The following is a 13,212-nucleotide window of genomic DNA, read 5'->3' on the forward strand; positions in this document are numbered from 1 at the left end:
CTTCCTTCCACCCACCTGGAAACCCCCAGCCCCAGGTGGAAGTGGCGCTCCCACCTGTCTCTCACAGCCCCATAGTGCAAGCAAGCACAGGCTGTGCCCTGGGATGGGGGTTGCTCAGAAAGACCTGGGTGAGCTGGGCGTGGTGGCGCACGCTTGTAATCCCTGTGCTTGGGAGGCTGAGACAGGAGGATCGCATGGGTTCGAAGCCAGCCTTGGCTACTTAGTGAGGCTTTCGGCAACTTAGTGAGACCCTGTTTCCAAACAAAATATTTTTTAAAAGGTCTGGGAGTATAGCCCGGAGGTAGAAAGCCTCTGGGTTCCACCCCTAGTACCACCACCAAAAAAAAGAAAAGAAAAAAGAAAATGGGTGAACCAGGCATGGTGTCGCACACTTATAATCCCAGCGTTTGGGAGGCTGAGACAGGAGGATCACGATTTGAGGACAGCCTCAGCTACTTAGTGAGGCCCTTTACAACTCAATGAGATCCTGTTTCAAAATAAAGAATAAAAAATAAGGCTGGGGGTGTAGCTTGGAGGTGGGATGCCCCTGGGTTCCATCCGCAGTACTGAAAAAAAAAAAGACCTGGGTGAGAGCCCAGGGGTTGGTCGGTGGGTTCTGACAGCCCACTCAGCTGAACTGAACTCACCCCATCTTGGGCCCTCAGGTTTAGCTCCTTTGGGGGTAAAATAAGAGCTGAAGACCTTATCCTGGCCAAGGTCCTGCTTATCCATCCCGTCCCCACTCCTAGCCCTGCTCTCCCTACTGCAGCCGCTCCACCTCCTCAGCTTCCTACAGACTCGCTCAGGGTCCTTCTGCCTAAAGCATCCCCACAGTGCCCCCCAGGGCCACTCCTCACGTCCCAGTCTGCTCCACTGCAGCGTCTCGTGAGGTTTCTCCACTACTCTACTTGAAACTGACTCCAAGCCCACTGCACTTGATTCCCCTTCCCTTGCCCTATTCTGGCCCATAGGACGTACCTTCTCCTTCCTCTTCCTCCTCCTCCTCCTCCTCCTCCTCCTCCTCTCCCTCCTCCTCCTTCTCTCCTCCTTCTTCCTCTTCCTCCTCCTCCTCTCCTCCTCTTCCTCCTCCTTCCTCCTCCTCCTCTCCTCCTCTTCCTCCTCCTCCTCCTCTTCCTCCTCTTCCTCCTCCTCCTCCTCCTCCTCCTCCTCCTTCTCCTTTTTCTTCTTCATTTTTGTGGTACTTGGGGTGGAACTCAGGGGCTTCTCTACCTCTGGGATATACTCCCAGACCTAGTTTTATACTTTATTTGGAAACAGGGTCTCACTGAGTTGCTGAGAGCCTCACTCAGTAGCTGAGGCTGGCTTCGAACCTGTGCGATCCTCCTGTCTAAGCCTCCCAAGCACTGGGATTGCAAGGGTGCGCCATCACGCCCGGCAGGACTTACTACCTTCTAACACACAAATGCACCTACTAATTCCATTTCATTGCTGTCTGCCCCCATGCAAGCAGAGGAATATTTGTCTGTTGGTGCACTCTTTTATTGAGACAATGAATGGTTCCCCTTCTGTCTGATGACATCACTCTCTCCAGCTCATGTCTGTCGTTTCCCTCCTTCTCTTCCTCTCCTCTCCTGTTCATTCATTTAATCACTCACAAATGCCTGTTTGTGCTGACCTGGTTGCAGGCCCCTGAGTTCCACTGACTGGTCTGCAGGACCTGGTGCATTTTTCAGGCCTCAGCGCTGTGTATAGAGCCCAGCAGCAGGCTTTGCCACACCCTATGTGGTTTGCGGAGGTCCTCACTGTTGCTGGACCCTGGCTTGTGACCCCTCGGACTCAGGCTTGCCGATAGGCAGACAGACAGCTGAGCCCCACTCTCTGGCCTGCTCTCCCACGCTGCTGCTCCCCAGCCCCTCTTACCGCACCTGGCTCTGCCAGCTTCCGACCGCCACCTTCACAAAGCGGCTGCATTGGCCGGCCCTTCCCCCTTGTCCATTCCCTGTTGAAAGGAAGACGGGGCCTGGCCAGGTCGTTGGCCCCAGCCATGTCCCTGTGGCTCTCAGGTATCCGGATCCCAGCTGTCCGTATGAGGACGTGTGGAGAGGCTGCTGGGTTACCTATTAACTCAGCGGTGAGTTGCGAGGGGGATGAACAACAGTAGGCAGACTTGAGTCTCCTTCTGTCCATGGGATCTGGCTGCTGTTTCAGGTCCACCCACAACTCCAACATGGTCTCCTGGTCTATACTAACCAGGATACAAGCTATACTGCAGAAGGAGATGGTGCGAGAGTTCCTGGCCGAGTTCGTGAGCATGTATGTGATGATGGTGAGTGGGCGGGTGACCCGCGGTGGGTGGGGTGCCACAGGGGGAGGCAGCGAGTCCTTCCCCACTGCTCATTCCATGGGTCCAATTGTTCCTTCCCCTGCCCCAGAGTGAGAGCCTGGGAAGAAGCAGAGGAAAGTAAGAAGAGTAGCTGGGGCTGTGGTTCAGAGGTCGAGTACTTGCCTGGCATGCGGGAGGCCCTGGGTTCAATCCCCATCGCTGAAAACAGATAAACAAACCCTAAAACCAAAGGATAGAGGTCTTTCTTGCCGAGTCTTTTTGGGATAGAAAGGACTATAATATGTCAGGATAGGGTGAAATCATGAGCCAGTGAGTCAGAGGCATGGCTGGAATGGGAAGAACGGACATCAAAAGTAGAGAGATGGATGAGATCTCGAATGTCAGGCTTTGAGAATTCATCCTAAGGGTAACGGGAAGACACTGAAGTTAACAAGCAGGGAGCGATATGGTCAGATTTGGGCTTTAGAAGGTAATCGTGGGTGTACTGTGGACCCTACGCAGGACGGGCGAGGCGGAGAGAGGACAGCTGGACAAGGGTTTGCTGTCATCATCTAGAGTCAGATATTCCAAAACTTACTGGCTTACCATGCCTTTTTCAGAAAAAAAAAAAAATTACACAGTGTTCCCCTGGCCGCTTCCACTACCTCCTTATTTTATTTATTTATTTATTTATTTATTTATTTACTTTTTTGTGGTACTGGGGATGAAACCCAGAAGCATTCTACCTCTGAACTACATCCCCAGCCCTAATTTTTTTTTTATTTTGAAATAGGGTCTCAATGAGTTGCGGAGGGTCTCACTAAGTAGCTGAGGCTGTCCTTGAACTGCCATCCTCCTGTCTCAGCCTTCCAAATGCTGGGATTACAAGCATGCGCCACCACGCCCAGCTACCTCTTATTTTTATTTGACAAACCCAGTCGCACCCAAAGCTACTTCTGCCCCCTGCTTGGATCCACTGCCCCCCTCCCTGGGGACAGTTTGTCCCCCAGAGGGAAGCTATGATGGAGAGGGTGATGATGGGTCAGGGGCTGGAGAAGAGTACACGTGTCTGAAGAGTCGTAGGAGATGGAATCAAGGAGACTCTGTAAGCAACAGGTGCTGGGTAAGCATCGATGGGCCATTCCGGAGCACAGGCCAGCACAGGGCCAGCGATGAGGGTAGTCTGGATGTGATCAGGTCAGAGGTGGGTGGGGGAGTCCAGGAAGTGGTTCCATATCTGGCTCTGGGGCTCCAGGGAGACGTGGGCTGGAGGGGAAGAGATGAATGAAGTTTATCAGAACTGGGTGGTGGTTATAAAGATTGTCCAGAGAGAATGAACCTGTGTGGAGGGACTCTGGACACCCAGCTTCTTCTCCTGACTCTGCCACCGAGTCCCCAGATGGCCTTGGGCAGGTCTCTCCTTGGCTTCTCAGTTCTTAAGGGTGGGGAACCCAGCCTTCATGGGCTTTGAGGCTGTTGAGTGCTAGCTCTAGGCGTGGGATCTTCCACATTCTAACTGTTCAGAACATTAGTTTCCTTGTTGGTAAATGTGGACACTAACATGGAGTCGGTGAACTTGGGTGCCAAAGGCCAGCACCCAGCACACACACACACACACACACACACACACACACACACACACACACACACGTTGGTCCCTTGCGTCAGGTGCTCTCAGCTACTCTTTCTTCCCAGCATCCCATCCTTTCTTCCTCCTCCCTTACTTGATCTTGACTCCTGAGCTGTGACACAATAGCTGGCTCCCATCGCTCCTTAATCCAGGACAAAGTAATTCATTGATGACAACACATTCCAGTCCCCTGCGGGCTGTTAAACCTTGGAACCTCGGAGGCGGAAGGACGGCTCCTTGGAGACTCCTGGGGGAGCAGGTGCTGCCACACGCCTTGACACCTGCCTGCATCTGCCTTCCTGTCTTGGTACTGGAGGTCTAACCAGGGTCATTCTGCCTTTGAGCTGCACCCCTAGGCTTTTAAACTTTGTTGTTGTTATTGTTGCTTGGAAAGAGTCTCACTGAGTTACTGAAGTGATTTCCTCTTTTATTTAAGTTATTATTGAGCCGGGCCGGGTGTGATGGCACATGCTTGTAATCCCAGTACTTGGGAGGTTGAGATAGGAGGATTGCAGATTCATGGTCAGCCTCAGCAACTTGCGAGGCCCTCCACAACTTAGGGAGACCCTATTTCAAAATAAGGAATAAGGGCCGGGTGTAGTGCTACATACCTGGAGTCCCAGCATTTGGGAGGCTAAGATAGGAGGATCACAGGTTTGAGGACAACCTCAGCAAGTAATGAGACTCTCATTAACCTAGTGAGACCCTATTTCCAAGTAAGAGATAAAATTGGGGCTGGGGGTGTAGCTTGAAGGTGGAATGCCTCTGGGTTCAATCCCCAGTACCAAAAAAAAAAAAGGAATAAAATAGGGTTGGAGGTGTAGCTCGGAGGTAGAATGCCCCTAGGTTCAATCCCTGGTACCACACACACACACACACACACACACACACACACACAAATCATTATTGGGCACTGTCTGCATACCAAACACTGCCGCTAAAATCTTTACATGCAGAACCTGGCCAAACCCTCATAATGGCCCTATGAGGTAGGTACTCTCATTATTTCCATTTAATAGATGGGGAAACTGAGGCTTTAAGGAGCCTAAGTCCCTTGTCCAAAGTCATGCTCTAAGTCAAGATTAAATCAGACCAGTCTAACATTACAGTCTTTTTTTTTTTTTTTTTTTGGTATTGGGGGTTGAGCATTCTATATCTGAGCTATACCGCCCTATTTCATTATTATTATTATTATTATTATTATTATTATTATTACTTTTTTGCAGTACTGGAGATTGAACTCAAGGGCATTCTACCTCCAAGCTACACGCCAGCCCTATTTTTTATTCTTTATTTTGAAACAGGGTCTTACTAAGTTGCAGAAGGCCTCACTAAGTAGTTGAGGCTGTCTGTGAACCATGCGATCCTCCTGTCTCAGCCTCCTAAGTACTAGGATTACAAGCATGCCCCACCACCCCCGGCTTTATTTTTTATTTGTTATTTATTTATTTAATTTTTTGCGGGTCTGGGGATGGAACCAGGGGCATTCGACCTCCGAGCTACACCCCCTGCCCTATTTTGTATTCTCTATTTTGAAACAGGGTCTCACTGAGTTGCAGAGGGCCTCACTAAGTAGCTGAGGCTGTCCGTGAACTGCGATCCTCAGGTCTCAGCCTCCCGAATGCTGGGATTACAAGTGCGCCACCACGCCCAGCTTTTATTTTTTATTTTGAAACAAGGTCTCAGTAAGTTGCAGAGGGCCTTGCTAAATTGCTGCGGCTGGTCGGGAGCCTGTTTTAGCCTCCCAAGTACTATGACTATAGGCACGGCTTTACTATCACAGCCTGATTCCACCTCTCTGCTCTGTCCTTTAGATTAGAGACAACAGACTTCCTAAAACTGGCTTCTTTTCCTTTCTTTCTGGTATTGGGATTAAACCCAAGGTTTCAATCTTCCAGGGGTTCTACTTCCAAAAGACAACCCTATCCTTTTTTATTTTTTATTTTGAAATAGAATCTCACTAAGTCGCTAAGGCTCTTGCTAAATTGCTGAGGCTGACCTTGAACCTGAGATCCTCCTGTCTCAGGCTCCCAAGTACTGGGATTATAGCATGAGCCACCATGCCTGTCCAAGACTAGCTTCTTTTCTTTTCTTTCTTTTTTTTTTTTTTTTTTTGCGGATCTGGGGATGGAACCCAGGGGCAATATATATATATCCGAGATATACCCCCTGCCCTATTTTTTTTTATTATTCTTTATTTTGAAACTGGGTCTCACTGAGTTACAAAGGGTTTCACTAAGTAGCTGAGGCTGTCCTTGAACTGCCCATCCTCCTGTCTCAGCCTCCCAAATGCTGGGATTACAAGCCTGCACCACCACGCCTGGCCAAGACTAGCTTAACTCTCCCTCAGCTGGCGTAAGGCCCTTACTTTTTTTTTTTTTTTGTGGTACTGGGGTTCCTGGAAGCCCTTCTACCTCTGGGCTACACTCCCAGACTTATTTTTACATTTTTATTTGGAAACAGGGTCTCCTAAGCCAGCGTGCGCGGCTGGCTTCGAACCTGCGCGATCCTCCTGTCTCTGCCTCCCAAGCGCGGGGATTACAAGCGTGGGCCACCACGCCCGGCGAGGCCCTTACTTTGAGGCTTTGGTACCCTCTCCTTGTTGGGCGTGGTCCCAGCATTTGGGAGGCAGAGACAGGAGGATGGCAGTTCAAGGACAGCCTCAGCTTAGTGAGGCCCTTTGCAACTCAGTGAGACTGTTTCAAAATAAAGAATAAAAAATAGGGCTAGAGGTGTAGCTCAGAGGTAGAATGCATCTGGGTTCCATCCCCAGTACCGCAAAAAAAAAAAAAAAAAAAACCCTCTCCTGGCCTCAGTTTCCCCATCTGTAGAGTAGGAGCAAAAGCATTTGCTACAGAGTTGCTGAGGACTGAAAGGAAGTAATACTTGCAAAGGGACTCTGTGAGGTTTAAGCTCATGTGGGACATTGTATAGTTATTTTGAGTTGTCAGTCCTGCGCCAAGAAGTGGGGGCTTTTCATTTGGTAGGAAGTTCAGTGAAACCCCCAGGGTAAAGGTTTTGCCAAAGAAGGCTAGTGTGACCTTGGGCCCCATTTGTGGCAGCCAGGATGAGGGAAATGGCTATTCTACTCTACAGCCTCCAGGGCTGCGGTCCTCTGCAGGGCTTCCTGGCTGTTGGGGGACTTTATTGAGCTGGGTTACAGTCACTGAGTAGGCAGGGGAGGGGCTGGAGCAGCAGCGCCTGGATCCCGGCCTGTGAGTGAGGAGTGAGCCAGTGAGCCCGGGGCAAGGGTCAGCTCAGGCTGGTGGGGACTTTGGCCAGCAGCAGAGCGCAGAGCAGTGTGAGGGTGGCTCAGCCCTGCACCAGCTGCCGGCTGCCATGGAGGGTGGAACGCAGGCCACTGCTGCCCTGATGCTCATCTTCCAAGAGGGACTAAGATTTCTGGGTTTTTTTCCGCCCCTGGGGGTAATAGTACACCCCCAGCACTTTTTATGTTTTGTTTTAAAACAGAGTGCCAAGGTTGTTGAAAATCTCACTACAAGCTGGGCGTGGTGGCACACGCTTGTAATCCCAGCATTCGGGAGGCTGAGACAGGAGGATCTTGGTTTGCGGACAGCCTCAGCCACTTAGTGAGGCCCTCTGCAACCCAGTGAGACCCTGTTTCAAAATAAAGAAAAAAAAAAATCTCATTACGTTGTTGATTCTGTCCTCGAATTTGTGATCCTCCAGTCTCAGCCTCCCAAGTGCTGGGATTATAGGCATGTGCCACCATGCTCAGTTTAGTAAATGGAAACCGACATGGGGGAGGAGGGGGAGCCTCAGTCTTGAGACCTGCCATGCCTGCTCCAGCCACTCCACTTCCTGCTGGCTCCCCTAGCGGGGCTGGCTTGGCTTTTCACCCCTTTCCCATCGGCCCCTGCTCACCCTAAGCCAGTCCATCTCTGCCCCCCCAACTGTCCTGGGCTCCTGAGGGGTCCAGCGAGCCCTGCTCCACTGCCTCTTGCCTTCCCTCCCTGGCTACTGCACATTGTCTCAGACTTCCTCAACACTGCTCTATTGTCTGCTCATGTCCTTTTGTTTTTGTACTGGGGCTTGAACATAAAGGTGTTCGACTTCTGAGCTCCGCTTTTTTTTTTTTTTTTTTTTTTGGTGGCACTGGGGTTCCTGGAAGCCCTTCTACCTCTGGGCTACACTCCCAGACCTATTTCATACTTTTTTATTTTTGGAAACAGGGTCTCACTGAGATCCTGTTTCCAAGTAAAAAGGCCCCTGTGATCCATCCCTAGTAACACACACACACACACACCCTTTGGCATGGTGGAATAAGATATAACCCCAGTACTTGGGAGGCTGAGACAGGAGGGTTGCAGGCTTGAGGACAGCCTCAGCAACTTAGTGAGACCCTCAGCAACTTATCAAGATCCTGTTTCAAGCCGGGCTGGCTTGTAATCCCCGCACTTGGGAGGCTGAGACAGGAGGATCGCACAGGTTCGAAGCCAGCCTCAGCTACTTAGTGAGGCTCTCAGCAACTTAGTGAGACCCTGTTTCCAAATAAAATATAAAATAGGTCTGGGAGTATAGCCCGGAGGTAGAAAACCTCTGGGTTCCACCCCCAGTACCACCACCAAAAAAAAAAAAAAAAAAAAAAAAGATCCTGTTTCATCTTTTTTGGGGGGAGGGTCTGGGAATGGAACCCAGGGGCATTTGACCTCTGAGCTATATCCCCTGCCCTATTTTTTATTCTTTATTTTGAAACAGGGTCTCACTAAGTTGTGGAGGGCCTCACTAAGTAGCTGAGGTTGTCTGTGAACCGTGATCCTCCAGTTTCAGCCTCCCCAATGCTGGGATTACAAGCATGTGCCACCATGCCCGCCTAAGATCCTGTTTCAAAACAAAAAACTAATATAGGGCTGGAATGCCAGATGAGGAGGTGCATTCCTGCAGTCCAGTACTTAAAAGGCTAAGATAGGAGAATCAAAGGTTTGAAGCCAGCCTCAGCAATTTATTTATTTACTTTTTTTGTGGTACTGAGGATGGAATCCAGGGGCATTATATCTCCGAGCTACACCCCCAGCCCTATTTTTTAGTCCTTTATTTATGTTTGAAGCAGGGTCTCACTGAATTGTGAAGTGCCTCACTAAGCAGCTGAGGCTGTCCCGAGCTGCAATCCTCTGGTCTCCGCCTCCTGAATGCTGGAATTACAAATGTGCACCACACTGGGCCAGCCTCAGCAATTTAATGAACCTCTCAGCAACCTACCAAAATCCTGTTTCCAAATAAAACTGGTCTGGAGGTGCAGGTCAGAGGTAGAATGCCTCTGGGTTCATTCCCCAGTATCACTAACACACACACACACACACACACACACACACACACACACACACACAGTAGGGCTGAGAGTGTAACTAGGAGGTAGAATGCCCCTGAGTTCAATCCATATAGTGCCATAAATAAATAAGTAGATAGGTAGATAATTAAATAATAAAAAATAGCCAGGCGTGGTGGCGCACGCTTGTAATCCCCGTGCTTGGGAGGCAGAGACAGGAGGATCACGCTGGTTCGGAGCCAGCCTTGCTGGCTTAAGAGACCCTGTTTCCAAATTTAAAAAAAATATATAAAATAGGTCTGGAGTGTAGCCCGGAGGTAGAAGGGCTTCCAGGAACTCCAGTACCACCAAAAATAAAAAATAAATAAATAAAAATAAAAATCTAATATTCCCTCCCCTTAAAATAAGAAAAGAGCCTGGCATGGTGGCACACACTTATAATCCCCGAGCTTGGGAGGCTGAGACAGGAGGATCACATAGGTTTGAAGCCAGCCTCAGCTACTTAGTGAGGCTCTCAGCAACTTAGTGAGACCCTGTTTCCAAATAAAATAAAATAAAAAATAGGTCTGGGAGTATAGCCCGGAGATAGAAAGCCCCTGGGTTCCACCCCCAGTACCACCAAAAAAAAAAGAGAGAGAGAGAGAGAGAGAGAGAGAGAGAGAGAGAGAGAGAGAGAGAGTAAAAAGCAATGGGTAAAATTAAAATTAATTTGTATTTTGTGTGTATGTGTGTGGAGGGGGGGTTACTGGGGCTGGAACCCAGAGGCATTCTACCTCCAAGCTACACCCCAACTCTATTTTTTATTCTTTGTTTTGAAACAGATTCTCACTGAGTTGCAAAGGGCCTCACTAAGTAGCTGAGGCTGGCTGTGAACTGTGATCCTCCTGTCTCAGTCACCCAAATGCTGGGATTATACCCGGCTTTAATTTGTATGTTATACAAATACAACATATTATTTCAACATGCAGTCAATATAAAATGGCTAATATAGTCTACATTCTTCTAATGTGTGTGTGTGTGTGTGTGTGTGTGTGTGTGTGTGTGTGTGTGTGTATGTGTGTGTGTATGCGCACGTGGGTACTGGGGATGGAACCCAGTGGCATTCTACTTAGGAGCAACACCCCCAGCCCTATTTTTTATTCTTTATTTTGAAACAGGGTCTCAGTAAGTTGCAGAGGGCCTCACTAAGTAGCTGAGACTGGCCTTGAATCTGTGATCCTCTTGTCTCATCCTCCCAAGTACTGAGATTACCTGGCTGTGATTAAATCTCTGAAATCTGTATGTGCTTTATACTTCCAGTGGATCTCAATTTGGACTAGCCACATTTCAGGTGCAAAATAGCCACACATGGTCAGTGGTCACTACATTATATAACACTGATTTCCAGAAATCTGGACTTCTACAAGTCTCTTAAGAACTCTACATCTGAGCTGGGCATTGTGGTGCATGCCTGTAATCCCAGTACTTGGAAGGCTGAGATAGGAGGATTGCAGGTTCGAGGACTGCCTCAAGTAGTGAGACTCTTATCAAACTAGTGAGACAGTGTTCCAAAATAAAAAATAGAGCTGGGGGTATAACTTGGAGGTAGAATGCCCCTGGGTTTGATTCCCAGTAACACACACACACACACACACACACACACACACACACACACACACACACCAAACAAACAAACAAACAAACAAACAAAACAAAAAAACCCCACAAAAACCTAAAGTACAACAGAGATGAGGCAGTGAGTGGAAAGTGTGTTTGGTTAGCGGTACGGTTGTGTGTGGTTTGAGGCTCCTGATGGAGGTGGCTGCTGGAGCCCTACCTTAGGTCACAAGCTGTGTGTGTGATCTTAGATAAGTCATTTAATGTCTCCAAGCCTCAGGCTGCCCACCCTTCACATGGGGAAGTGCCATTACAAAGTTCCTCCAGGCTAGCCTCCTGTGCGTGATGCTTTGAGGGGTCAGTTCACACCAGCCAGCCCGTCCCTGAAGCCCTACCCCCAACCTCCAACTTCAGACGGGCTTGGGATTGAGGTGCTTGGGTATGCCATAAAAGCCTAGGACTTTGCCCTCTTACCCCTGGCTCCTTTTATACCCTCCATCCAGCTCTCTCTGGCTTAGGTCTGAGACGCCTCTACGGGGCACAGGAAGGAGCTGTCATGAGGAGAAAGTTCTGGAAAGGGGCATGGCCAAGGGTCTTTTAAGGGCGGTGTTGGGGATGCCTGGGGTTGGGAGAAGCTGGAACTGAGTCCTGAGCTCTCCTCTGAGGTGGGACTTCTGGGCAGGCATCCCCTTAGAAGCCCTGCCTTGCAGGTGTTTGGCCTTGGGTCCGTGGCCCATATGGTTCTAGGAGATAAAAAACTGGGGAGCTATCTCGCCGTCAACTTGGGTTTTGGCTTCGGAGCCACCATGGGAGTGCACGTGGCCGGCAGCATCTCTGGTGAGTGAGCTCAGACCCCGCCTGACCTGGCAGAACCAGGTTTTCCTGTCACCTCCAGCCAGTCCGTCCCTGATGGCGCCTGACACAGCCAGGCCTGACCCCTGCTGGCCACTTGGAGGGAGGAGGGCGCCTTGAACCCCTTCCCCAGACTCCTCAGGGACTCCCTTGACCCACCAGCTCACCAGCGGGGGCGTCTTAGGCAAGTTACTCACCATTGCTTTCTTTTGATGGTGAAATGGAGACGGTGGTCCCTGCTTCCGGGGCACTGTAAGGGTTCTGTGAGGAAGCTCCGGCCACAGAGGACACAGTCCATAAATGCTGGCCGTGTTACTTGCTGCTGCCGTTGCTCCAGCACCTCGTGCTCTGTCCCCTCAGGAGCCCACATGAACGCGGCTGTGACCTTCACCAACTGCGCGCTAGGCCGCACGCCATGGAGGAAGTTCCCCGTGTATGTGCTGGGCCAGTTCCTGGGCTCCTTCCTGGCCGCTGCCACCATCTACTGCCTCTTCTACAGTGAGTGTCTCTCCCAGCTCGGCCTTCTCTGGAAGGTGGGCAGATCGCATCTTGGTGTCCCCGTTCTGTCAAGACATCTAGGGGGAAAAAAAAACCACTTCAGAATTGCCCCGTGGTGCCCATACCCTTGTTTCTTGGCCCCCGATGGGGTTCAGCTCCATCTGTATCTCCGCAGAGGCCATTTTCCACTTCTCGGGTGGACACCTGACTGTGACAGGTCCCACGGCCACCGCGGGCATCTTTGCCACCTACCTTCCTAGTCACATGACACTGTGGCGGGGCTTCCTGGATGAGGTCAGTGGGTCAGGGCCGGCCCTCTCCGACCCAACCCGGGTGATAACGGGGGCAGTACGAGGGTTGGATAGGGTGCTGTCAGACCCTGTGCCCGGCGGGGGCCCCAATGGGCTGCCATGGCATCTGCTCCTCAGGTGGTGGTGACCGGGATGCTCCAGCTCTGTCTCTTCGCCATCACGGACAAGGCCAACAATCCAGCAACGCCAGGGACGGAGGCCCTGGTGGTCGGCGTCCTCATTGTCACCATTGGGATATCCCTAGGCATGAACTCGGGATACGCCATCAACCCGTCCCGGGACCTGCCTCCCCGCTTCTTCACCTTCATTGCCGGCTGGGGCAACCAGGTGTTCAGGTACATCCCTGCCAGGCCCATTCCTGTGAGTTTTCTATGGGTCCCCTGCTTGCAGAAAGAGGGGGGCAACATGAGGAGCAGCCCAGGAAGGTCCTGCAGAGCCTCCAGGTGGCTCGGGAGCAGGAGTGGTTCCAACTTTTCCCCAGACCAGTGTGGATGCAAATCCTGCTATGGGACCATCAAACTGGCCCTGAGATAGACCGAGGCTGGTTGGGGCAGGATGGGGATGACTCCTCTGCTCACCCTGTCTTGGCTTGAGGCAGATGCGGGTGCCACCCCGGTACCTGGTCCTCTCTCTATTGTCTGCAGCGCTGGGGACAACTGGTGGTGGGTGCCGGTGGTGGCACCACCCCTGGGCGCCTATATAGGAGGCATCATCTACCTGATCTTCATTGGCTCCACCATCCCAAAGCAGCCTC

At 50.8% G+C, this 13,212-nt stretch overlaps 1 protein-coding gene across 1 annotated transcript; it reads left to right on the forward strand.

Annotated features, from left to right (window-relative positions):
- Nucleotides 1-2,146: 2,146 nt before the first annotated feature.
- Nucleotides 2,147-12,822, forward strand: AQP7 (aquaporin 7; the record flags this gene model as incomplete). Its single annotated transcript, XM_080708358.1, is given in 6 exon segments — nt 2,147-2,287; nt 11,508-11,634; nt 12,010-12,147; nt 12,323-12,441; nt 12,576-12,802; nt 12,804-12,822. Coding segments are annotated over 6 exon segments (771 nt in total).
- Nucleotides 12,823-13,212: the final 390 nt, after the last annotated feature.

Source organism: Muscardinus avellanarius (genome assembly GCF_963383645.1).
Source record: "Muscardinus avellanarius genome assembly, chromosome: 13".
NCBI classification, from domain to species: Eukaryota; Metazoa; Chordata; class Mammalia; order Rodentia; family Gliridae; genus Muscardinus; species Muscardinus avellanarius.